This window comes from Teleopsis dalmanni, chromosome X (genome assembly GCF_002237135.1).
Source record: "Teleopsis dalmanni isolate 2A chromosome X, ASM223713v2, whole genome shotgun sequence".
In the NCBI taxonomy this organism is placed as follows: Eukaryota; Metazoa; Arthropoda; class Insecta; order Diptera; family Diopsidae; genus Teleopsis; species Teleopsis dalmanni.
The window spans coordinates 71788873-71816864 of record NC_051848.1 but is presented as its reverse complement, the minus strand read 5'-3'; the positions used below and the strand labels follow the sequence as shown (position 1 = coordinate 71816864).

The window sequence follows — 27992 nt, the reverse complement described above, 5'->3', positions numbered from 1 at the left end:
TTCAGTATTCAAGCAATGTTTGTATTTTTAACTTTTAAGACTGCTCCAGTGCTCGTAGAGAAAATCTTCCTTATATTGGATTTATTTATTTTTTTTTTTATATACAAATACATATAACATCAAACGCTCTTGTTGTGTGGTAACCCATAGGCATCAATATAGCAAATAACTTCAAAGGAATTAACTGATGAATACATGGGTTAGAGTGTGCATATGTACTAAAAGGGGCTACATAACAGCAAACTTTAAAGTAGATTGCTGTGCTCGAGTCAAATGACCATCAAACATTTAAATTATCGCAGTTTCGAACGGCACGAAACATTATAGAGGTTTACTTTTAATTGTATTATTAATATTTCTTCGAAGGCAATATTATTATGAATATTAAAATAAGCAGCAATTTTCTATTTGTAATTATATTTGTTAATGGCCATAGTACTTTCTTTAATTCTCAAAAGCCTGTGTTGTGCTTGAAGTATGCTTTCTTTGTTTACATTCCTTATAATTAAATAAAATCTTTAATGCTGCATATATTCAGGTGTATGAATGCGTTGGACTGACACGAATAATGATGAGATTATTATTCATCTGCTTTTATCACTGTGTGTGGCACAACTGAAATGTTATGCCACAAGTCTTCTTCAAATCTGCAAATTTAAAAGTTTTCTTAATATGGTCACCGGTATTCTCTTCTCCGTATCTAAATTAAGTTTTTAGTTGAACTAACATAACAGTGTTAGATTGTTATTGTTGTTGTAGTAATCTGAAGAAACCTGCTATGCTTGTTCCAGTTGCAAAGGGTAAAAAGACGAGTGACTTTGTGAAACGGGCCTGAGCATTTTTACAACCCTCAAAGATCTGCTTATGTGATTCCTTTTGGGTGTGGTCAATAGCAATTTATTGTCGAACTTGGCGACTAGCTTCAGGATATAGATCCGTCTGTTCGTGGAACCAACTATAGACATCATATCATTACAGGATGTTTTATTAAATTTTACAGCACAGTTAATTTAGCAGAACGATGACATACTGCAACTACTGTCAACCATATACATATTTACAAACTAAGATTTTAATTATATTTATTGGTATTGGTAACAAAAAAAATTAATATTAGTCATATTTTAACTGTTGTTTGTCTCTTTCCTCTTCATGCCTAAAATTCATTGTTTCTTTGGTTAAAATAAATCAGAAAACAAAAATCAATTTAAGAAAAATTTTGTGGGTGACCGCAGACTTTTTCTACTGCGTGTATCTTTTTTTTTAATATTCATATAACTATTAAGAAAACTGATTTGATACAGACTATCTCAGATAAACTGTATAGCATATTCAATTTTAATATGCATTTCATTTAAAAATTGCAGTATTTAGATCAAAAATTGAAATACATACATATATATATGGTTAGATCTCTTTTGAGTATTTTATACTGGTACTGTTAGACGGAATTGAAAATTTTTTAGTAAAAAAAAGCATTTATATTTATTTATACTAATTTTATTTATATTAGAAAGTATCTTAGATTATTTTTTGCTTAATGTACGAAAAATAAATTCTTTAAGTGGTTGATAGTATTGGTATCGCAAACTAATCATTTCTGGCATATTTCTTACTTTCTCAAGAAATTCGGAGTCAGATTCCAAAATAAACACAGCAGAGAATGCCATGGTTGCCACAACAAAAAATAACGAAGGAATAAAAACGTTGAAAAGATGAAATTTCCGCACGCTTTTGGCACAGTTTACTACATTTTGACAGACAACGTTGCTATCTATAAGTATTTAAAAATAATTTATTAAACATTTTCTTTTTATTTTATTTAGTAAATTACCAGTGGCAATGGAGTTAATAGAGCTATTTGGAACAATATTGGAAGATAGTGAACTAGCAGGCTGTGAAGCAAAAACAACGTTTTTGTCATTAAAGTTATAGTGACGGTTGGACCCATTCCAATATAATATTGGAGAGTCAGTTTCGTTTCTATTTTTTCCTAATGAGCTTCGATAGTAATATTCTGATTCATCCGGAACGTAATTATTTAATTGATTAGCATTACAAATACGTAGACGTGATTCTTCTGATACAGGTTCGAGATTTGTTAATTGTATACTGCAACCATCTAATGGATTTGTGATGCATTTGATGTTACCACAATTGTCTACGTGTTCAATAGCAGAACTACTCAGTGACTCAGACATTGTAGAACGTGGTAAACTGCTGTAACCTGTGTATGTAATATATATTATTTCATTTTTTCCAGTATAATAGTTTAAAAAAATTACGAATTTGAGATAGATGAACTTTTGGACTGGATGGCGTTGCTGGTACGCTACTAGCCTTGCGATTACTAGCAGCAGAATTTGTAATTCTTTGCTCCTTTAAAGCGTTTATGCTTTCAGTAAGAATTTCTCGTTCAGTTCTCCCAGAATATTTAAATTTGGTACCCCAAGAAAAAAATCCACCTCCAGATACTACCGACGCATTTTGGCTATTTGGAAGACTTAACAAAAAATAATTATAGATTAGTTTTATTGTATTTATTTAAAAAATATTCGAGCTATCATACATAAGCTATGAATATATGGTATCAAGAAAGTAAATATGAGCATGATTTTGATTTCCCGGACACACTCATTTGACAATAAATTATAGTAAAGACAGTTATTTTAAGCAACCTTTTCCATTACGACATATCTTACAATAGCTTCATTTTTTTAAATGTCGCACTTTATAGTTTGACGTGCCAGATGGCCAGTTACTGAGATAGCGTAGTGAAAGAGTTGCTTGAAATAGTTGTTACGAATTCTTTGTGTAATCAATGTAAATATGGCATAGGTATATCAATCCAAAACCTATATATTCAACTTTCAACCTCGATATCTCGGGAATTAGCTATAGCGGCATTTAATGTCGTACAAGAGTAAGCTGAATTTACTAAAATCCGTTGTCAAATCAGTGTCGTAGGAAAATAAGTATCGCACAATATGTAATTAAAAAGTATCTATAAATTAATCTACAAAATTAAAATTTATTTTAAATAAGTTTGTTCTAAAATGTAATAGTAGTAGCTACAAACCTTTTCTAAGTTTTTGATATTTCAAAAACAGTTTTATTATATTTCTTCTTTTTCCTTAATAAGAATCTTATAACTCAAACTGGCGGCAATTTAGTTAGTTAGTTGAAGTGGAGGGAAGAACAAATCCTCATTAATCAACTAAGAAAGTCGTTCTGAATTCACAATTCTTCGTAATAGTGGGTGATAGAAGGTTGAACTAGAACCAGCCAGAAGCATTTATAAAGGCGAGAGTAGGGTCAATACCCATACTGTAGATATCGCTTAGTGAGTTGAAAAAGGGGGTCCCTAATAACCTAATCCTAGTTCTGGCCAGGCCTGGACATATGCACAACAGGTGTTTTGGTGTCCTTTCAGCGAAAGTTGGTAGACATATGTTGCAGAAAATACAACAGAGTAGGCTGACACAACGTAAGAATTCTATAGCAAAGATGAGCATTAATACGATCTAGCTACATTTTGTTGCTAAAAAGAAAATTTCCGAGAAGACTGAATGAAATCTCTTCCTAGCAATAGTAGGTAGCTATCAATAGTAGAAGTGGATCACTTCAAGCTTCTGAAACATAAATCTGGGATTTCACATCGTTTGAAGAGGGCTAATTTTTTACGCTTAACCTACATCTTCAGTACATCAAAAAAGCACTTAGACAAGACTACATTACCCACTCAATATAAAACGAATTACAGGATTTTCTGCTATAATGGGATTGAATCTAATTAATTGTATTGATATATCTTGAACAAATGGTATAACATAACCGTCGTATTATTGTATAAAAAATCATTTAAATAAAAAACTTCAATCAAAACAGATCTCCTTCATATTGAAAAAGCCAGGAGCAATGAATGCTGGTTTTACTGTTTTACTTATAAAAAGCTGAAATATCCGAGAGGCGGCATATATTGCAACAAGACTTATTTGTTGGAAAGAATTTTTTGAATTATGAAAGCGCAAAACAGCTCTCTATGACTAAAAGGAAATTGACAGGTAAGAACTCTAACATCTAATCTTTATGCAATTTGAATGAAATAGAAGATCTACAGTATTTATTGGGAAGACGCATAGTACTGAAAGAGTTTCGATGTAGATATTTTCAAAAATTCATGCTTTGTGAATTTAAACTGCTTGATATATGAAATGGTGTAAAAGATTTACAATGAGAAAATGTATTTGATTTTGTAGAAAACAACATCTTACGGATGGTTCTTAAAACCAGCCGTATTATGATGTTAAATATGAAAACGCAATTATTGTTTTTAATTACTCACTAACTTCAAAGGATAAATACGTTTCTATAAAAATGTAAATGTATAGTTTCAAATTTTAAAAAAAAAACTTAAAATCTAAATCAATATGCAAAATTCTTCTTTTCCCATTTTTCCAAATTCAACACTGGGTAGTTCTACATGTTAAACAGTTGCCAAAGCAAAAAAGTTCCCATATATAAAAAAAACACTAGATGTAGGGCTTTAAATATTATCAACTTAATAAAAAAATATTTTGTAAGATATTTGTGAATTTGCTATTAATAAATACTAACTTTGAGTATCATTAGTTCTTATGATAATATATTCAATAATATATGGTAGTTGTAAAATTTGTACTCACGTAAAAAACAACATTTGTTCTATGGCACATCTCCAGACATATCGGCAGGCAGATCCAGATACACATTTAAATCCAATTGTGTGTTTTTTCTATAACATTAATTTAATTTAAATTTTCACATAAAATGGAATATAATTACCGGTTCTCTACTGGCATCTGTGTAACTAAGGTGGGCTATAAACATTTTACTTTCAAAATTTAACTTATGCACTTCACCCCAGCGAAAGTGTTGCGATCTTTTACCTAAAATAAATGTACTAATGCCTGAATAATTCATTCCAATATACAGTTGTGATCCACGATGGTCCTTAACAGGATACGGATCAATTCCGTAAGTCTCCAGCCCACGTGCAATGCTTATGAATTCATCCATAGCTACAGTAGGACGTTGATTTGGTTCTCGTTTTTTATGCAATTCAATAATTTTTTTTTCTAATGCTTCAGTTTGGCGTAACGCTAAGTGCATTGATGACACATAATCACCGATATTAAAGTCTTCGTTGTAGTCCCCAAGTTCCTCTTAAATTATCATAACATTCTTGTAATAACGATAAACAGTATGCAAACATTTTTATAGTACCTTGCACTATCAGTGAACCTAATGCTGCTGCTTCACCAATTGAGCAATAAAGACGACCATGCCGCAAATCTCGTTTAAGTTGTTGGTACAGCATAACTCGTCCATTGTTAAGTAACCGAAATGGATCAGCTGGGTAAAACTTTACTCGGAAGGAAAATAAGACTGGATCAACATCTAAATAATACACTTATAAGCCGGACATTGTAAAGTTTAATTTAAAAAATTTACCTTTACACTGTTTTATAATTGACTTCGCCAGATCCAACCAATGCTAAAAAAATTAGATGAAATACGTCTTTCGTTTTTTTAAAATCCATGAAAAAGAATCTACTATGATTTAAACTTAAACAATTAAGGTATGAAATATGAAATATTCATTTAAAACTATTGAAAATATTGATGATTTCAATATAGTTATTCAGAGAGTTTTTTGAAAAAGTCTCGTACATTGCGTCGATGATTCCTTGTACCAAATAATCTCGCACAATTTTTTTGTCTGTTTGATTAATGAATCATCTCCGGAATCCACGGAACGTGCTCAGAAAACACCCTTATACATACACAATATGTGACGTAAATAAACATAAACGTAATAAAGATGTGAAACATAAATAATTAATGAAAATTGTTTTTTTTTTCAGTTAAGTTTTTGAGTTGTTTTTTTTTTTAAATTTATATATCGTATATTAAAATTTAAAAACGTCTTTGAGTAGTTGACCCTATCTTCGTGAACGTACACAGGGATTTAAAAAATAACAAAAACAAAACTCATGCTTTTCGAGCTTTGAATCAATAAATTTTAAACACTCAAGTGTTATGACATATTATGGTCATATTATTTCAGATCATTTCTGCTTTTTCTAAGGTAAAAACCACACCCATATAAATTAATATATACTGCTTTAACGTCTCAGTGAAATACAGTGAATAATTTTCGTAATGATGTTATTGTTGGAATAAAATAGATAAAAACATACATTGGTGATTTTAGATAGAAAAAATGGGGGGCGGAAGGAATATATAGGAGATACAGTGTGGAGAGGAAGAGGCGCTGTGAGTGAAATGTAGAAATTATTCAGGGTATACGTATAAAAAACCTTGCTATCTTAATAGAGCGAAGCTATTATTTTATTTATTTATTTATTGCCAGGGCTTAAGTTCGTGTACATGTTATTAAGCATGTATCTAAAATGTGACCTTAGTTCAATACAGTTATTGCTTCCGTAATATTCGATAAGTACACTGATTATATAAAATATATCACAAATATTGAAAAAGATAAAACTCATTTATTCTGAAGGAGAATAATTGATACTATGTAGGTTTACTTTTTAACTGGATATTGTTTGCGTACGTCTAGATTGTACCTAGACGATCTCTGGTTAGGTTAACTTATCAGAGATTTAGTTAATCGGCCAATATTTCCCAGTTAATCAATGATTTTATTGTATTTCGACAATTTTTAATTTAATTTATCATTGACTTTTATTTACATTTTGCATATTCAAAACTCAGATATAGGACTGGGTCGGTTACACTTAGCGTAGACCGACTGGTGACACCACATGAATGGCAATTAAGTGAAACCCGATTGAGAGCAGAAGGAGCAGAACTGCACACACTTAGAGAAGGCAAATTGATATGGAAATGTTACACATGGGGAGTGGAAGATCTTTATTGCGGCCCTAAGCTCCTCCTAGCAGTTTTTTTGTGAAAGAAAATTTTTTTGTATAATATAAAATTCATAATTATTATAAAATTGTATATAACGTATACAATTCACTATTCAATGAAATAAATAAATAATAATATGAAAAATTAAAATTTCAAATCAATGTTTTAAACGCAATAAAATATTTTAATTAATTATGTTAATAAATAAACTGGTTAAAATAGTTTAAAAATAAACCTATTTAAATATAATTTTAAAGATATATCTAACTAATAAAAAAAAAGAAAAATGAAGTTAACAAGTCACCTATTTTGATTTTAATTATTGATTTAATAACCAAAGTATCTAGTCAATCACTTTTTGAAACATATTTAATGCAGTGTGAGATATATATGTATATAATTTAGAATTATTAAACATAATTTATTCTATTTTAATCAATAGATCAATTAAAAAAAAAAAATAAAACAATAAGCCACAAAATGAAATATATATCAAAGTGCATCTTACTCGTTGTTTTGAAGAGTCCACAAAACGTAGGCCAAAGTAGTCATTTTCTTTTATATCCAGTTGTTTGCATATATACTCCACGAGATAACTCCCTTTATGAAAAGACTGTAAAAATGATTTCTAATTAGTTTTTTAGTTTACTGTTAAATTTTTATTTTATATTTTTTTTAAATCCATTTTAGTACAATATAAAATTTTAATAAATTATGTTAAAATAAAAAAGTTTAAACTTTGAGAATTTTTGTAATTTTTTATATATTGCATATTTAGATATATACACCTATTTCTATTCCAATGTTATTATAACAATATATTCATGAATCTGTATGAATTCCTTTTGTTCAATACAAATTATTATGATCTTAACTATTTAGATATCTAGATATCTATGGAGATAACTGAACTGTGAGCATTTCACAAAAAAAAAATTATAGACTGCATAGGTTTATTTAGGATAGGTTTAAAGCTAACTTACATTTTACTAACATAAAAACTATTTTCTGTCACAATACAATAAATCAATTATATCACAAGTTTTAGGCAAAATTAACCTTTATTCACCAATATAGCCTCTTTCAAGAGTAGTAATTTTTTTTTACCTACTCTCTAATAATTCGACAAATTTAGATTTGGTTCTAATCACTACTTAATTGGAACCAAATCTCATTTCCTATAGCAAGTACGGAATATTTACTGGAATCCAAATTCAAAGAATACGGTAGATCTCGAGTAGAGCAAGAGCCAATTATTACGAGAGCACAGAATTAGCTCATGAGCGTGAGCTCAAAATTGACTCATATTGAAGAGCTGCTCAACAGCGTGAGCACGAGCCGAGAGCTCAACTGTACAAGAAAAAGCGATTTATTTTTGATTAGTTTATTTGCTTTATTTATTTTTAAAAACGTTACTTGCTATGTAAAAATATATAATTTGAAATTAGCTTAGCTTGTTACTATTAATATTAAAACAATATAATGGAACAATACAATATAATATAGTTTAAAAGTCTTAACTTAATATAAAACGATTAAGTGCCATATTGTGCTACGAAAACAACAACCTTCTTGTATGCAGCGCATGAGGTCCCATGAGGTCTCATGAGCCTCAGCTTGTACTTTTGCACACGAGCGTGAGCCAATTTTTAACTTAATGGCGGCTCTTGCTCATGAGCATGAGCTCTACAATTGGGCTCGCTCGTGAGTCATCGTATGAAAAAAGTTTATTGCTTGCTCATCATCTGTGAGCAGAATGAGCCGAAAAGAGCCGCTCATGGTTACGCAAATATGAACTTTAATTACCAGTAAGTTATACGAGTATAGGATTCCAGGAGCAGCCGGATCTACATTCTGGAGTCAATCGTCAACAGGAAAAAATCATCACGTCGTTTCTGGTTAGAATACTAGTATATAAACCGGATCTTTCATTTTACATATACTATAGATTGAATAACAAATAAATACTTAACTTCTAACATGTTTTTTCTATAAGTGTGCCGTTCGCTTTGATATTTTCTTTCTTGAAAAAGATTAAATTGTTCTTTTATATAATTTACTGTTATGTTGTTATTTGTAGTGTTATCGTGGAATTTAAGTGCTATATTTCTTATGCATTTTGTTAAACTATTAATTAGTACTAGCTTCAATAGCAGCAGGATCTACGCCCACAGTCAACTCTAAACTTTGAATAATGTCGGTTTGACCATTATTCAAATAAGAAAAAGTGTGACTTAGGATATATTTTAATAATAATAACATAGGTTCTACTATGACTATATAGATCTAATAATTCTAGATAGTAATGTTACATGGTAAGATGAGGTTAAAATCTGAATGTATTGGCATAGTTTTGGATAACACTGTCATAACTATTTGTTTGCTTAGAATAATCGTTATTTAATAATAATTCGTTATATGAATTCAGGAACATATAAACGTATATAATATATATATATATATAAGTTTTGTGTAATCTTTTCTTAAACATTTAATTAAGAATTTTTTATGAGTGAATAAAGTTATCTACACAACTACTATTTTTATTTAAAATTTAAGTGTTTATTTTCTACTGCACCCAGTGATTTTTCCATTAGCACAATTTCAGTTTATTTACTACATAACTTGTGTTCGATTATATTTACGAATATTTTTCACATGCAATTGTTTTATGGAATCCAATAAATAATTTAAATAAAATTCTACTTAAATTTTCACAAACACAATAAACAATTCTGCTCTTGTTTATTGTATTAAAAATATATAAAGACACACTCCTAAATATTTTTTAATAAGAAAAAACTGTGTTTACTTAAAAGAAAATGACTAACTGACCTGAAATTCACATTCCAGGACATCGGAATCCTCCAACAGACGTACTGTGCATCTGTACACAATATTACAGTCATTTTTATTTTTGAACATTTTTTACTTTAACAACAAAATTTATGGCACTAAACATTAAAAAATCACTCATAAAATATTGCACTCGAAGTCACAAATAACTTCAATTTCTTAGTTCATAAAGTTTCACTACTTTAATTCACCTTGTCCAAGGAAGTTGATTTGTAAGGATAAAAGGATAATACAATGTTGCCATCTTGTTAAAAAATTTTATCTCACTTTAAGTCATATAACGTGTTTACACATTGAATAAAAAATATTAAAATATTAAATAAAATATATAAATAATTAATTATAATTATAATATAATTATAATATATTAGAATTAATATTTTTCTTATGTTTTATATGAAATTTATGTATCTTCCCCACAGCGACAAATTTTTTATTTTCTATGCGAATCAAAATGAATTGAAGGATAATATGGACAAAATTTTTTTTATTACATTTTAATAAAGAAGTTTTTCGAACCTCTTACAACAACAAAAATTCATTTTATATTATTTTAATTAATTGAATTTTTTGCTGACCATACAGCTGTTTCGAGTAATGCCAAATACCCATCATCAGTGGTATTGGAAATATTTCTTGTATTTAATTATTTGTAAATAATTTTTTTTGGAACTGCAACTAACTGGAATTGTTCTCGTACCCTGCCAAATTTGAAGCTCAGAGACAACTGACCCAAAGCCGTACTTGATTATATTATTCCAATTTTTATTATTTTGCTGTTATATTATTCTTTTTTAAGTATAGAACCTAATCTAGGAACATAATACGATGAAAGTCATTCTAATGTTACTCAACGGTTAAATTATATTTTAATTTAAATAATATTTAAGAATCAACCACACACTAGTGGTGCGTTTCTGCAACTCGTTAGAGAACTTCTCTATAATAAATGTCAGATTTGGTTCTCTATACCAATTTCTCCACTTTACTATCTATATTTAAACAAATTTTATTTTATTGAAGTACTGTTCCAATATTTCGACTACCGTCGATAGTCTTCTTCAGGGAACTGAACATTTTAAATTAAATGACTAATTAGTTCGTTGTAAAAAAAAAAGTTTTATTATATAATTGTTTGGTCACACAAAAAAACAAACATATATATATATTTATGAGAAATATCCTTTTAAAATATTAATGATAAAATTTTTATATTGCGTGTTATATTGCTTATTTTTAAAGAAATTAAAATTAAGTTAAATTTGTGTAATATACTTTTTAATATATGAAAACAGTACCAGACCCATCCCACTACCATTTGTACCTGTTACCCTCAAGAACAAAAACAACAATAATCCTACTAATTCAAATTAAATAATAATACTTGTAATAAGTATAAATAGCTTGTAAATTGCATAGATGTTTTTAATATTAGGAATTCTCCTGATGAAGCGAATTTCCCGAAATACGTATAGGAATGTACAAAAAACGATTGAAATAAAAATTAAAATTCTGAAAAAACAATTCTGATATTATTGTATTAATATTATATTTATTTATAAATACAATATAATAAATACATATTATATAAATTTTGTATTCTACTTTGTATTTTAAAATTTATTATGTATACTTTCAATTTTTATAATCATAAGCAATATAATAAACAGTATTAAATAAATTATACAGGTTCTCAACTACTTTTATTTTTATTAGCTGTCATTACGGAATACTTAAGTGCTTTTGAAAATGTGAAAATAAATTATTCTATTTTTTTTGTGGAAATTAACTCACCACGCTTATAGCAATGCTATAAACTCTGTTGTGGATAAAACCTTAAGAGAAAAGGTATTGACATTTACTATTTATTTTAACGCAGTCAATATACACATAATAGTCAAGGGGGGAACGCAAAATGGTAAATTGAATTAACAATATAAATATAAACTATCTGTTTTTGTTTAATTAATATATTCCTTATTTTTTCACTTTGGTTAGTTAACCACTGATTTACAAAAATTATACCAGTTATTGCAGTTTTTCTATCAAAATGATTTACTGGTTAAAGTTGTTATTATTGTAGCTCGCTGGAACCTGCTTGTGAAGTTACTTCGATAGCGACGAATGTCTTCGAACGTAGACTCTGCCGTTCTTGGAACCACTGGTTAAAGTCATTTTGCTTTGTTCTTATAGCTAAACTCGAAAGCCGACAAAATATTTTAAAATTAAAATTGTAATTTTAAATACACATATTATTAAACTATTAAACTATATCGACATAAAGCTTATTTACAAAAGTTGCATAAAATAATCGATTACTTAAATCCGAATAGAACTAGGTTTATTGCACAAATTTATTTGTTTAATAACTAATTTATTTTATTTAATAAATTAGTTATTGAAATTGATAAAAAACAATTAAAGAATTTAATATGATTTTTATAAAAAATAAATTCCACACTACAACAAACAAATTTTCAAAGTTCCGAAACTAAACATTTTTCCCACACATGTATTTATGTATAATACTAAGTTGTGTTGAAAATATTGTATTTCCATATATTTATATACATATTGTATTTTTTGTGTATGTTATATTTACAATAATATACATACGTACTGTGTTCACGTAACACCAACGGATTCAATCTTGACATCATAAATGTTTGTAAAATTCCTTTGGGGGGTGGTGAATGACACTTGGTCGTCATGGTTGATAAGAGGCTCTGGGACGTAGACCCAGCCGTTCGTGGAACCCAATATCATATATGAAACTAGTTAAAAAGATTAAGAGGCACAGAAATAGTTGTTTATATATTTTTACTTCCAAGCAACATAGTTTGGATTAAAAAATGTCCTGATGGCAAATTGCATATGTTGGGCATAAAACTTGTAGAAGTAGTTCTTTTGAAACTCTAATCCATAATCGCTTATTCGATTACCTTTAATTAGCTTTAAAAATTATCACTTAATTAGTTGCAATAATTTCCAGATAAATGCTTTTTAGTAACATTACCGGTCACAGAATGATTCAAACTAAAATTGGAAGTGTTAAGTTCCTGAAAATATACAATATATATTCGTAATTTAATAAAAAAGTTTAAACATGAAATTAATGATTTGTTATCTTACCTTATCGTACGAACTGAATATTCTAGTTTTACATGGGTGCATTAAAAGTTTTTAATAACCTACATATCAACTTTTCCGTTTACTCAAACAGCAGCTCCAAAAAATCTTGACAGAGTTCAACGTGACCGCGTCTAAAAGAACTTCCCACCAACACAGTTTAATATAACTTTATTTACACACTATTAATGTACTAAATCTTAAATTAAATAATACAAAGTATAGAATAAGAATAAATAGGACTGAAAATGATTATGATACAAGTTATCAGCGAGAAAATATTTTCTACACTGCGGAAGTTTTTAGGCAACAATTTTTTTATTATCTGTTGCCTTGTTTATTTTCTCTTTTGTTTTTATCCATCATTCGTATCACAAATGTCTTTTTGGTATTCTTTCTTTAGCAGACATCTGCGCCGTTAAAAAGCTAACGCCGTCAAATTTTTAACAAAAATTGTAAACACAATACTTGGTCATTATAATAATTTGTTTTTTTTTTTGTGTAATAAGTACGTACAATAATATATTTATCAAATTAAATATTTCTAAGTGCAATGAAGATGATATTTACAAAAAATCAAAATCAATTAGAATTGAAGTTTAATTGATTAGGGTAGTCAATGTAACTTATTGACACTATTAAAGACTTGAATAATCATATTTATATTTTTTGTTCAATTCTTCAATCTTTGTTAAAAAATTTAATTTTATTTATTTATTTATGAGTTAACATGAAAATTAATTTTAAAGTTAACTAAGAATATGGAACTGGACTGCTAGGTTCTACGTGATTTGTTTGAAGATTGTAAACTATAATGAAATAAGATTTTGCATTATTTTGAAATTTATTGTGGACCGTGTGTGAGTTCGAGTAAATTAAGGTAAAGTAAATTGAAGTGTGTCATAATGTCAAAGTGCCATAATGTATCATAATATGGTCCAGAATTTTACGTTAGTTTTACTAATATGTATCCGTCTGTCCGTCCGAGTAGTTAAAATAGTTTCATATCCGGTACTTTTCATGTTTTCTTACTAATGACATGATCTATAAGTCCCAATTCTTTTGTTTTTATCAAATGTGCTAAAATGCATTTTGTGCTGGTGATATAATATGGTTAGAGGGCAATTCTGACAAACATTTAATTTACGTTATGCACTACACCAAACTTTAATCGTAGGAATATGTTTATAATGCATATTCCACTACTTTGTAAACACTAAGCTTAAAATATAAAATATAAATAGTTAGTCGAATAATGATAAGACATAAAACAACATCGGCAGCTTCCTACGTGGGAGGTCCTTTCGCACAAAAATCTCTCAGTTCGAACTATAGATGCAAGGATTCTCCAGGAATCGTCACACTCCCCCACTCTCTACAACATTTCTACGTTCGATATCCCAATGTTATATTTCTCGACACTGGCGTTATACGCTGTCGATACGTGTATGCTATACTCGGGTAAATGTACTCTCAACATAATCAACACGCTTCAAAAGCATATAAACCTCATCTTGGAATATTTCCAGAAATGGAAAATAAAAATCAATAATGAAAAAAGTAAGGCTCTGTTTATTACGCGTAAGAGGAGACAGAACACGTCGACAATGAGAATAGGAGATATGGTAATAAACTGGGAGGATAACATTAAATATCTAGGCATCACGGTGGACAAACGATTCACATGGCTTAAATATGTTCAATTGAAAAGAACTAGCTATGCCAAAAATATCACCGAACGTAACTTCTATATGGAGCCTATAAACACCGAACGTAATTGTTATTAATTGTCGTGTTGTTTAATGGTAGGTAGGTAAGTAGGTTATACCGGCGATCCATTTAAGCCTATAGGCCCATTGTGTTACCGTATAATTAAAAACTCAAGGGTTAGAACTACTTAGAACCTTTGGCAAAGCTTATAATCCTATTCAGGGGGAGGTCGTGCAGTGCGCTAAAATTCTCAAAAAAGAAGGCCTCTAAAGAAGGCGGCGCCGCGCATGTGCTGGACAAAAAGAAAGCAGATGAGATGAGTGGCACTTTCATCGTCCTTTCTTCAACTGCAGTAGGTATAATTGAAATGAAGATTTAATCTTCCATCATGATAACCTAAAATGTAATATTGTTTGATAACTGTTTTTTGTTTGATCAATTTATTATTTATTATTTATTTATTTGAGAATTATGCAGGAATTTCGTTGTCCTGCTTGGCATGCCTATAATTGAAAGAGTTGCGTTCTTGAGAGATAGCATAACTCGATATTCTTTTAAGGGCTGTAACTTACTTTTTGTCGTTTCAGGGCGAAACAGTTCAGTTCCTCATTCATAGTTAACTTTAAAATTAATTTTAATGTTAACTAACAAATAAATAAACAAAATAAATATAAAATTTTTTCAATTCAGTGCAATATAGACGATAGAATGAAGAGGATGATGTAGATATAGTCTTAATCGTGATCCTGATGATGACTCTCAAAGAGAGTCGAAATATAGAGTATAATAAAAAATATTAAACGTTGATATATTTAACAAAAAAAGGATCTATAGCCAAATTAAAAAATATATAAAAACTATTTTAAAATTAATACTTTTTGTTGTATTTTATTCCGGGTATGGTAATATTACTTTTACGGTTTAGAAATATTTGTTGTGAAGGTTGTTAGTTATATAGCAAAATGTTTAGACATTAGTGTTTGAAAATATATAATGCTTACTTTCTGATAATCTAATGAATTTAGTCGTTTTAAAAAAAATACATGTATCTAGAAGTCTTCCAATAGATCTAAATTTGCATGAGTCGAGAACTAAATATTTTCAACTAGAAACTAATTCTCTTATATAGCATTGCAATAAACAACTTTTTATCAAACATTTTAAATATCGTTAAGTAAAATTATTGACATGAATCTGTAACCCATGTACTTTTGTCTTGTAATCTGTACATGTTGTCTGCTTTTCAGATCTCGGTGGGCTGCAACAATAACAATAACATGCACCTGTCTTGCCACTTATACCGATTAAAAAAACTCCTAAGCTTACAATCGTAACAAACATTTAATAATACTTTACATATTCAATCATTTATTTTACGAACAAATTATAATATAAAAAATTTAAAACTATTTTCTTATCAAACGGTATAAAGATAAATTAAATTTACTCATACGTTATAGTATTTAAATATGAACATCTTTGATTCGTTATAACAAACCAATTTATTTTATGTAATACTAAAAATAAGCATTATATTAAATATAAAATTACATTTACAATTCTATGGAGTTCTCAAAAAATGTTCATAGAATGATTTTGTATAATCTATCATTTGGTCAGGCATTCCGGAAGGAACAAAATATGGATTTCCTTGACCACCTTCAATAGTACCATTTACTGTATATCGCATATAACTTGCAACAGTTGTCTCAGGCGGAAGTATGGCACCTTCTTCTATGATGCAACAATCTTTTAGGACACACCGCCTCCCCTGAAATGAATGACTATTGAAGATTATAATTTTAAACACATAAAGGCGTTTCTTACAATTATGGCATTTTTTCCAATGCAAACATATGAACCAATTACAGCCGCACTCACTACCGCATTTTCTCCAATATATACATGATCACCTATATGCATTGGGAAAAACGCAATGCCCTTACTAAATTGTTTATAAGGCGGTCTTATAACTGCATTCTTGCTTATAACACAGTAACGCCCAGTTCGGACATTTGCTAAGTCGCCTCGAATAATAGCACCACTTTGAACAATCACTTTTCCATTAAGCACTATATTCTGCGAGCCACAAAGAACTGTTTGTCTGCTAACTTTATTTCCAGATGCCTACACAAATGATAAATTTAATTAACATTTAGATAAAATTTTAGAATATAATACCGTTTCAACATATTCATCTTTACTATAATATGAGTCCGCTATTTCCATTGTACAATTTTCTAATTTTCTTTTACAAAATGTTTGAATCACTTAAAAGCGGCCCCTACACTTGAAACAAAATTGCAAAAATAATGACAGCATATGCAAACTTGCTTGCAAGCAAAGAGTACAATCACAAGAACGAAAAACCAAACGTAAACAAAACAAATCAACCAACACACAATCACAAAAGTTGAGACTACTAAACTAAGTGTTGCTTTTTTTAAATCAAGTTGCTTCACCACGAACGGAATGTTGCACCAATCCAACAAGAACGTTAGACTATTACGAACGGTGATTATTTATTTCACCGCGAAAGAGGATAATAAGGGGCACACTTGTACAAAATTAGTTAACATACATTAGTAAGAGAATAAAATAACAATAGATATATAAAACAATAATAGTTTTTGCAATCTAATAAAATCCCATATTATAATTATTGTAACCTTATAATATATAGATAAAAATATATTTATTTATATGTTATAAAAACATAAATTATTATTTTTGTTTTAATTTTTGAGTCGTTACTTCGAAATTGTTTAAATGCGGTTATTTTTGTTTTTTAAAATATACTAACTTTTATTTCGAAAGTTTTTTTTTTTGTGTATCTCTACACGTGTTTCGGCAAAATATTAGGAATTAGGAGATACACAAAAAAAAAAAAACTTTCGAAATAAAAGTTAGTATATTTTAAAAAACAAAAATAACCGCATTTATATATTATTAGTTATAAAATATTATACATATACATTGCAATTATTATTTATTACAATATTTATAACATTAATCAGAATAAATTGTGATAAACGATCATTGCAGTTGAATTATACATAATACTAGATTTATTACAAATAAAATATAGAGTTAAATGTTAAATCTATATTCAGCGAGATTATTAGTTTGTGTATAAAGCGATTAACTTGGCGACAAAATAACCAAATTATATTCTTAGCTAATCATCAAATTTGTATTGGGCTTTGGTTATGTAAAAGTTTTCCGGTTGTCTTCAGAGTTCCACAAGATTTTTTTTAGGCCCCTCTTTTTCATTTACTTAATTCGAACCTTACACTCTTAACATTCAGCGTTAAACTGATTAGTTTTGCTGATGAATGCAAAACACTATTTAAAGTTTGTCAAGCTCAATTGTTACATCAATTGCTCTCCTATCTAATAAAAAAACTTGAATAATTGAAGCCAACCACACAAAAATCCTAGTAATTGCAGATTTTTTGAAAAGTTGAAAACTATTGTTCTTGCATCGCGTGCATTAATTTATAATATTTCACTACACAGTCTCACAGATGGTACTAATCCAAAGTGCTCACCACCCTGGTCCCTGGTAACGTATTTATGTGAATAATTCGAGCCGTTCTAACATCTATCATAACCCTTATCCATACAGACAGAAGGCACAAATTTTTTCACTCTAAAAACCCGTGTAGAGACGGCTAATCAGCTAGAACAAGTTTCATATAAGCTGTGTCAATGAAGTTACTAGATAATATGTTTAATAAAATGAATGCTGAACCGAATGCACCCATGTTATTTTTTTTTTGTGCAGGCTAGTGTTATAGCGTTCAAATTCTAAAATAAAAAGATCGAGGAATAAGGATCGTCACCATTGTAAGTTTGTCTACACCAAAAGTTTCCTTTTCATTGCAGCTTTAAAGGTTGTAGAAACAGGAATGAGGTGCCTTTGCCCATCCCAGCTCCCAGTTTACGGTCCACCGATATTAATGACTGTAGTGACCTTTCAAAAATTTTATATTTCAAAGTAAATTTTATCTCGCTAATACTCGTAAGGATCTGACCTATCTCGTATCCACTTTAAGTAAGAACTCGGTATAACTTCTAATAGAAATGATGGTATTAATATAGAAGAATTAACGGTAGCTGGATCAGAAATACATTAGATTTGTTACTGATTTTCATTTTATAAATAGCAGTAAAGGTCTAAGAAATTCCAGAAGATATTATCTAGGTCTTACAGATACATATTAATAGGTAAACCAGAGATAATTTTGCTAATAACATTTTATTTAGATCTGGAGGCTAGAGTAGGGAAACTCATCGAAGTCACACGATTTAGATGGAATCTTTCCAGTCATAATGCAAAAAGTTTTAGGCTTTGTAGTACCATAGTTAAAACTGATCTACATATGGTGTTTGGAGTATAACTATGCTCCCTTAGATGAAAAATGTCGAGAATTGTATTTACATATATAAAAAGCAGGTAAAAGCAGTTATCTCTATTTAAAAGACTACAAACGAATTAGTCTTACTTTATGTCTTCTCGCAACTTTGGAAAAAGTGTTAGTAATATATTGAGCAGGATAGGTATAGAAATATTGTTGAGAACTCAACCATGTGTATACTTAATGCAGATCCACGGAGAGTATTTCTAGATATACCTGGAAAATTCAATAATGTCTCAACAGAGGTGTTCGGCAATGTAAGGAAGCAAAAGAGTTGTTCGTATTGTTAAAACTTTGGATATACCATATATAAAAAACTAGATATTATATACAGAAACTTTGTATTTTAACAGAACACTGCGTGGTTGCAACGCATACATGTAAACCAAGTTTCACCAGCAGTAACGGTTGTAGGATTACCCCATTGAAGTGGTCAAGTCCCTCCATCTGGACCTTGGTTCACGTTCAATTAAATCCTATCCACCCATTCCACCCCATCCTCATTCCCCCTCCATCACCATCCAACCAGTACCACCCACTTTCCTACTCATGTAATCGTTTTGTATATCGGGTTACAACAACAACAACTTTTAAGGACTCCAATCGGGTAATTTCTCAACACATGTAACGACCAAGGAATAAAACATATCAATACAATCAATTTCCAGATAAAAATGTAAACGTTAGAACAATTATACGAAGTTTTTATGTGGTTGTGAGGTTCTTGACCTGCAGGTTTAAATTATTATTTTAATTTATTAAATATGTTTAAAAATCAAATTATTTAATAAATTTTACAAATATATAAATCAATAAATCTTTTTAACATGTATACATATATATTTAAAATATTTTCTGGTCATATTTCGTTATTCGTTTTATCACTACATATAATATTATCAATGTCAAATCACAACAAATTTAATTTGTATAGTCAAAATAAATAAAATGTCATTATTAATGTATATTCGTCTATCACCAATGTTCCATTCTTCTCATTTGCGCTGCAGCCGCATTCCTAAAATATATTAGATAAGTGAGCATTGAAGAACATGTAAGCATTGAAGAACAAATAGCTGAGACTTACTGAGCCATTCGAGGTAAAACGTTTTTGTGAAAAGGTGAAATGTCAATGGCTATTGAATTAATACTTGAGCCTGAGTCTTGAGATAAAGTTCGTTGCATTTTTATATCATGAGATGCTAATTGTTGACTTCGGCGAAAAGGATATCTCCATGGGCTTTTAGGAACATTGTTTTGAAACATTTTTTTATCAATATCTCCCAGAGGTCCATTAACAATTTCAGTTGGTGGCTTATGTGTATTTATATTAGAATCACGAGCTTTAGAGGAAAGTCTACGTAAAATACGAGAGCCGAATCCTTGCGAATCGTTTAATCCACGCACATTGCGTTTACGATAACGTACATCACTAGACTCCTCCAAAATTACATGTCGATCATATGGTGTGCCATAATATACTTCTAAAACAGTAGAGAAAGTATGTGGCCATACTAAATCAACTGCTGAAATAAATACACCGGCAAAAAAGCATAAAATACCTAGAAAAACAATAAATTTAATTTTTATTTTTAATATTTTAAATAAAAATCGTAATCGCGTAATCAGTTAAAACTTACCCGCAACTAACAATAACCAGTAACACCAACCAAATTTGAACTCTAACCGACCGCCTTCCAAAAATATTGTTAATGGTCGTTTTGGAAGCAAGCAATGGTAACCGAAATTAGTAGTCATAAGTAAAATGCCGGTAAGTACTTTCATATAAGCTCCATATCTTGGTACTGCTATCAGAAGCAAGTTCATAAGTAACCATGACGCAAAAGATGCTGACAGCAATATGCTTGCAAAATATCCCGCTGCACGGTATTGTCCACCCCATGAAAAACCTTCACGCCCAATGCTAAAATATTCCGCAACAGTTAAAATAGGATACGGAAGACCTTTCTGCAGCGCTTCACGATAGTTTGCACTCATATCATTTGCGCCTTCCCAAGTAAAACGTTCATTATAGTCAATATCTGGTGATGTGTTGTTATAAATACTGGAGATTGCTAAAATAGAAATATTATTTTTTTTCCTTTATAATTTTCAGAAAATTTCAGATATTTCAGTGTTGTGCTTTTTAAATATCTAGCAAAAACTAATTTAGAAATGAATATCTCTTTTTAAAATATCTATCTATATAATATCGTTTATTCAGAGAGAACGACATTATCTACTATTTTTACTATGTTAACCGGCAACAAGGTTTTTTATATTGGCTGTCATGTATAAGTGTGAAATATATTTCTTCAAGTGGGCTAAAGTCAATCCAAATAATTGTTTACACATAAACAAAACAAAGTGTCTTTCAAGAAAAGTAGAAATATTTTTAAGTATTTAATGTAAGGTCACATGTTAGGTGATATATTAGTATAGTATGATATTAGTATATTAGTCTCCATGATAAAGCTAGAAGTCTTTAAAATAACTTTTACATTTAGAAAACTCTCCTCTTATCGGCAAATACATTTTTCCGAAATGATTTAACTAGTACGGTACCAAATCAGGTACTTATTAACCTGAATCGACCGCTCTGAAGGACATATTGGCATCATTGTTGTAATCTGTCAAATATTATGTTTTAGTAAGACTTATGTGTGTAAGTAAACTAAATTTTGTATAAATATAAATATTTATAAAAAATATAAATATTTATAAAAAATTAAAAATATGTTCAGTAAAGGTTCATAATACATCACTTATCGCTTTGGCGATATTGGTTTTTGCAGTCTCTTAGATCAGGACTGTTTAGACCAGATAAGATTGCGAGCCAATACAAATCACTGAATAGGTTGGAGGGGCGCATAAAGAAAAAATTGCCTAATTGTGGTAGATTAGAAACATGTCGCGGGCCATACAAATATTAATCGCGGGCCGTGTTTTGGATAACCCTGTCGTCGATGTTTAGAGACTTCATAAGTAGTCTGTTAGAGCAAAATAGTAGTGTTGTTATTTTACGTATAAATTGGAGACTTTACCAAGACATTTATTGTGTTTTGCAGCATTTTGGAATGCTCGAATATAATTATTATTTGTATTTATTATTGTTATTACTGAACACATATAATAAGGCATTTTTCTTAACGATAAAGAATTTTGGAAACCTGATAAAATCGAATTGAACGGAATAGTTACTCAACAGATTATATTAAATTATACATCTTGTAATTGCCTTGATAATTCGTTTAATAACATTTAGACAACGGTCTATTTTCAAATAGACTATATACATATAGACTAAATATATATATATTTATATGTGAGATTACCTGTAAGAGTCACATTAACGTGTATTAATCCAATCTTGCTGCCAATTCGAGCAGGGAGTTTTTCACGGGAAAAAGCTTTGTATGGTGCTATAATCGTTGTATGTGCAACATGCCATGCGGAGCCTAATCTGGTAACTGTAATTAAATTGAAATTACATTAATTATTTAAAAAAAATATAATTTTAATTAAAAAATAAAACTTACTTAAAATCACCAACCCCACAAAGCAACTAAGAGTAACTGTTGCAAATGTTGTAAGTTTCTACAGAAAATATTTATAAGGGAAAACTATAATTTGCTATATATAAATAATATTTTTAGAATCAATAATATTAAATACATTTATTTAAAATTCTAAGATAAGTTTTAAGCTAATAAATGACTAATAATTTTGTTTTTAAAACGGGCTAATTGGTGAATTGTTTAATAATAAATTTATTTAAAAAATTAATTTTTAAATAAATTTAATTTAATTTTTTTCAGCGATCAATTGACAGCGTAAATGAAACGTTAAATCAACAAAGTTCGCATAACAAGGCAAGACGTTTTCGAGCATTAAATTTTTTTATGAAAAACAGAATTAATTTAAATTTATATGAATAAAATCAATTTTTCATATAACATATAATATAACATATCTGTGTTTAGTAGAATGTATACTCTTTCAAAAAGCATCAAATAAATAAAAATATTTGGATCTCATCTCGTAAAATATATATTTATTTTTTTGATGAATTTTATTTCATTTAATTAATTTTTTATGTTGAAACATATATATATATTATATTATTTTAAAATGTAGTTGGTCATTTTTATTCTATATAAGTATTTTTATATTTTTGAAGTTGTTTTATTTTACATTTTTTCTTTTGGTGTAAGATATAAGTGTGTATGTGTTATATTGTGAATGTTTACCTGCTTTCTTACTCCGGGAAATATGACTAAAAATGCAAAATAAAAAGTTCCAAAAAGAACTGAAGCCGCTACTATTGAAACATCTCCAGTAACAGGCGTTCGATTAGAGAAGGAATATAATGTAGGTCCACCATCATCTCTGAATGCATCGAACCATCCCTTCATTTTATAAATATCTTAAAAATATAAAAACAAAAAAAGTTGATCAATAATCGTTCCAATTGTTTATCATTAGCAACAAAATATTAAACTAAAAATTGAATATTTTAGTATACAATTATATATATATATTAAAGTTCAATCTAGGTACATATTTTATTAGCCACTATTTCATCCATAGAAAAATTAAGATACTCCTCAAAGAAACATGTAGACGTAAATGTTCTTGTTAAAAAAATACAAAATATATAATATATAATATGTTCATCTTTAAATGTATAAAATATATAATATGTTCATATTATATAGTCCGTCAAAATGTTCAATCATATATATATATATAATTAAAACAAAAACACACAATAAAAATTTTAGCAACTTATTACAATTCGTATTATCAAATCTTTTTAATTTCTTAACATTTTATTGTAGGCTTATGAAAACCGATATTGAAATACTCAAAGAACAATGTTGTATTATAATCACAATTTTATATTAACATTTTTATAACAAACAAAGCTTAATACATCAGCATCTTTTATAAGGTAAAATTTTTAAACAAAACGAGAATCATATTTCATAATCATAATCATATGATCATATGTTATACACCATCATGTAGAATAAATTCTTAAGTAAATTGTTTTAATATGAAAAGGGAAATGCAGGTCAGAAACATAAATACAATTATAAGTAAAACTTTAACTCTAAAACTAATAAAAATAACTATTTAAAGAAAAATTATGAATCAAGTCAATACTGCAACCTTTTCATATTAAAAATAAATCCATTGAAAAATGTTAAATTAAAAGTTTTTTTAAAGAATTTTGGAATGTGACTGGAAATTTAAAGAAAACAACATATATATATGTAAATGATACATAGACACATATATTTATATACAATATTATGAAATGTTGTTTAGACAAATCATTATAGTAGAAAAAAAAACAATCAGTTTCGCTTAAGGAGGGTCGCGATTTCCTAAAAACGAATAAACAAAGTAACTGGTCTGATCACTGTTAACATGATCAATACCCGCACAACGCTTGACGTGCTCAATGCAAGTTCTCACACAACCTCCAAATGACACTCCTAGATAGTTACCTGACAACCGCTGGATTAACAATGCGATATACAGACTATGATTTACGCCTATGTATATGAATGTGACGGCCCTTTATAAAAGTGCCTCTGTCCAACTAGCATAAGCTCTCAAGTCCTTTAAATTGGTTATAGAGCTTTATTGTTAACAAACTCAATCGAGCGATTCATACCAGTGAATAAGGGAAATATTACCTCAGTATACGTACACGCATCTATTCACTTTTATTTGAGATTCTAGAATATCTGTACTAGATATAGGCTTCGTACCAACAACAACTTACATTTGCCCACACAGAAAAGAGTGAAAAAAGTGACAACTGCAGTCTTCGTCGATGAAAATGCTTCGAACAATGCTGCTTATACAAGGATTCTTCAGTCAGCTACTCCACGAGCAATGGACGAGCAATAGCAGAAGATGATAAAAGAAGAGAAGCGTTTCTTTAGATAAAAATAAAATAGTTCAATAAAGACGCTAGAAAAAAATACAATAAAAGACATGTTAATCCCTTAACAAGGCATCTCGCACTTTTATCCATTACTTACTGTCCAGTCATTAATTAATAATCAGTAGTTTGAAGTAAAAGCCACACTCTTCTTTAATATGCTCCGAGAGCGTTCTTCAACCTATTTGCAGAATATTTTAATATTATTATATGTAATAGTGCTATATTGTGAGTGTAATTGGATACATAGAAGATCTTTTGCGTAGCCTTTTTTCCTATTTAAATTCTTAGACTATTTATAAATCTACAAAAAGGTGACCTGAAGATCTGCACTAACTATTGCTTTACGATTTGGACGCTCAACCAACGACTAGATATTTATATTGCTGTAAGTCTTGAAAAAATCATACAAACATATCATCGTTTTGTCAATTGTAAAGCAGTGTCAATATTTTCATATATTGGATATCATATACTGGATACATATTGGATATCATATACTGGATATATATGCAAAACTAATGCTCCTCCGCAGAATAAGCAGTCGTAATATATTTATAATTAATATAGATACTTAATAAATACTGTGGGGGGACTTCTGCTTTTAAGTACCCTCACCTACAGCTGGACACGTGTCTGCATACCACCTTTTTCTGCTATTTGAATCGTTTCGGTTATAGGCGCTCATAGTGTAGCCTGGTATTTCTATTCCAATAACGTACATTTTATTGGTTGTGTTAAGTTTAGGTGGCTCAAACTTGATACATTATTGACGTGTTTTGTAGATTTTTTTCTCCACATTTTGAGGCATTACTGCCAAATAAATTTTTAACAATATGGATTGCTTTTAGTTAAATTTATATCCTTTTAACATTTTGTTCTACACGTTTTGCTTAGATATTAATTAACATTTCTTACTTTATTAAATTTTTCTAAATATGCTATTAAAAAAATAATTCATATGGTCAATAATTCAATTTTGTTTTTCAAATTTGTTATTAGTAAATTAAATAATTACATTCAATTGATATAATATGGCCGTGTGCGACTTCGAGTGAATTGATGGTAAATTGAGGGAAATAGTAAATTATTTCGGTATAGCAGCGAAGGTTGGTATTTACCAGAATTTCGAGTAGGTTAAATTATATAAATAAGGTGTTACCATTGTGAAAATTTGATAAGATGTTTAATAAATAAATAAATAAATAATAAATTTATAAAATAAATAAAAATTCATATAGGTGCAGTGCAAAAAATCCCTAGTAAATTTCAATTTATTTTACCTCAATTTACTCGAACTCGCACACGGCCTATGATACTACTTTGTTCTTAAATACATTATTTAAAAGAAAAAAATTGAAAAAAGAATTACATACACACATATGGTCAGTAGTTCCGCCTGTAATTTTTATACAAACGGATCTTTCTACGTTACTCACTTTATTGCACCAAATAGGAAAATTAAGAATAGTTTCTTTGTTTTTATTTTTTATATAATAAATATCTACCGAACTGGTTATTATATATTAGTTTTTTTATGAAAACTTTGAACGAACTTTTTTGATATATTTTACTTATTTACTTCCACTATTCCACTAATTTTTAGCTGTTTCCTTAACGTTAGGGTCAACCACATTCACATACACATAACTATGTAAAATTTCTTGGCAAAAGACTTTAACATAAATAGAGTGTTAAAACTAATAAAAGAATAAAACTTCAAACGAAGTTACAATGTTGAATATATGAAGCATATAATATAAGATATAAAATTTTAATTAAAAACAAATTCAAGTTCCATTACCGATTTCTTCTTTAATTTCTCGATTAATTGTTAAACAACGTAACAGAGCTGTCTACAGTAACGAAAGCAATAACTATGACTTAACATGGAAGCTGTTTCATCATAAACAAACTTTCAATGACAAAGCCTAGGTCAAAACAACAAACAAAACGTTATTATCCAATGTGATCGGCTAATTATAGCTGAAAGAAAATGTTATAATTTTCTTCTGGATTAAACTCAACGTTTTTACAGACAAATATTTCACAACGTCATTTTGTTAATAAATTTTATTAATTCATTTATACCTCAATTTATTTTTCTAAAAACTTTGTCACTGCACAAAATTATTTAAAAACTGCCTGCTTTAACAAAACACGACTTTACAACCACAGCGCTCAACTGCTATTGAGCTGCAGAATTACAAAACTTCGTGAAACTTGTATTACTGCTTTGGCTGTGCAAAAAGTGTTAGCGATGTTAACAAAATTTTTTTTTTGAAAAATATTTATAGACTTTCATTTAAATTGTAATTAATTGTTTGAATTTTTTAATAGATTTCAATGTTATTATTTCAAATTATTTAATTTTAAAGGCTATATATCAGTGTTAGACAAAGTGAGTCACATATATTAGATATGTTAACTTTAACATTGCATGCAAAATATTAATTATGTTATTTGCAGTCAAACAAATCTTCGCAGTCAATATCTTTAAATGTGCAATTTTATATTTTAAACGAAAAAAATTAGTTTTGACTTTACAGAAGTTTTAATACTCCGCATATAAATATTTATGTTGAATATAGTGTTTGTTATTTACATAATAAATTTTGTTTACCTTTTTTAATTTTCTTTTTACTTGGATTCGTAAAAAACCCAATACAAAATAATATGAATGATTACCTCCAAAACGGAGAACTAATTTGCTTATTAACAGAGAGAAAATTAAACAGATCGAAATCGCTGAACTGCATGACAGCACGACAAAACAAAACAATTCAGCAATTTCGATCTGTTTAATTTTCTCTCTGCTAATAAGCAAATTAGTACTCAGTTTTGGAGCTAATTATTCAAATATTTTTGTATTGGGTTTTTTACGAATCCAAGTAAAAAAAAATATGTATATACAGTCAAATCTCTTTATAACGAATCTCCATATAACGAATCTCCATATAACGAATTCCTCTCTACAA

The 27992-nt window shown here is 28.9% G+C and overlaps 3 protein-coding genes and 1 long non-coding RNA gene across 6 annotated transcripts; all 4 read right to left on the bottom strand.

The window, feature by feature from the left end:
• Window positions 1-1526: 1526 nt before the first annotated feature.
• On the bottom strand, window positions 1527-10009 carry LOC119689459 (FERM domain-containing protein 5). The gene is made up of 9 exons (XM_038104294.1): window positions 9775-10009; window positions 7448-7552; window positions 5494-5536; window positions 5266-5439; window positions 4825-5204; window positions 4686-4774; window positions 2286-2503; window positions 1835-2227; window positions 1527-1774 (listed from the first exon to the last, which is right to left on the bottom strand). Exons 1-9 carry the CDS (start codon window positions 9862-9864, stop codon window positions 1527-1529), a joined length of 1740 nt encoding a protein of 579 aa, XP_037960222.1. The 5' UTR covers window positions 9865-10009.
• A 2360-nt stretch (window positions 10010-12369) lies between these two features.
• LOC119689461 lies at window positions 12370-13224 on the bottom strand. Its single transcript, XR_005253432.1, has 3 exons — window positions 12928-13224; window positions 12812-12854; window positions 12370-12747 (listed from the first exon to the last, which is right to left on the bottom strand). It is a non-coding gene; the product is annotated as an uncharacterized LOC119689461 (long non-coding RNA).
• A 2761-nt stretch (window positions 13225-15985) lies between these two features.
• Window positions 15986-16934, bottom strand: LOC119689064 (dynactin subunit 5). Its single transcript, XM_038103805.1, has 3 exons — window positions 16816-16934; window positions 16462-16761; window positions 15986-16405 (listed from the first exon to the last, which is right to left on the bottom strand). The coding sequence occupies exons 1-3, from the start codon at window positions 16861-16863 to the stop codon at window positions 16196-16198; spliced, it is 558 nt and encodes a 185-aa protein (XP_037959733.1). The 5' UTR covers window positions 16864-16934; the 3' UTR covers window positions 15986-16195.
• Window positions 16935-19872: 2938 nt separating this feature from the next.
• Window positions 19873-27224, bottom strand: LOC119690045 (dual oxidase maturation factor 1). Of its 3 annotated transcripts, none has more exons than XM_038105027.1 (7): window positions 27106-27224; window positions 23306-23481; window positions 22595-22652; window positions 22391-22525; window positions 20696-21130; window positions 20143-20617; window positions 19873-20073 (listed from the first exon to the last, which is right to left on the bottom strand). In XM_038105027.1, exons 2-7 carry the CDS (start codon window positions 23468-23470, stop codon window positions 20031-20033), a joined length of 1311 nt encoding a protein of 436 aa, XP_037960955.1. In that variant the 5' UTR covers window positions 23471-23481; window positions 27106-27224; the 3' UTR covers window positions 19873-20030. The 3 variants fall into 3 exon arrangements, with proteins under 3 accessions (XP_037960955.1, XP_037960956.1, XP_037960957.1); XM_038105028.1 differs by lacking the exon at window positions 27106-27224 and adding an exon at window positions 26819-26946; XM_038105029.1 differs by lacking the exons at window positions 22595-22652; window positions 27106-27224 and having other exon boundaries at window positions 19874-20073; window positions 23306-23406.
• Window positions 27225-27992: the final 768 nt, after the last annotated feature.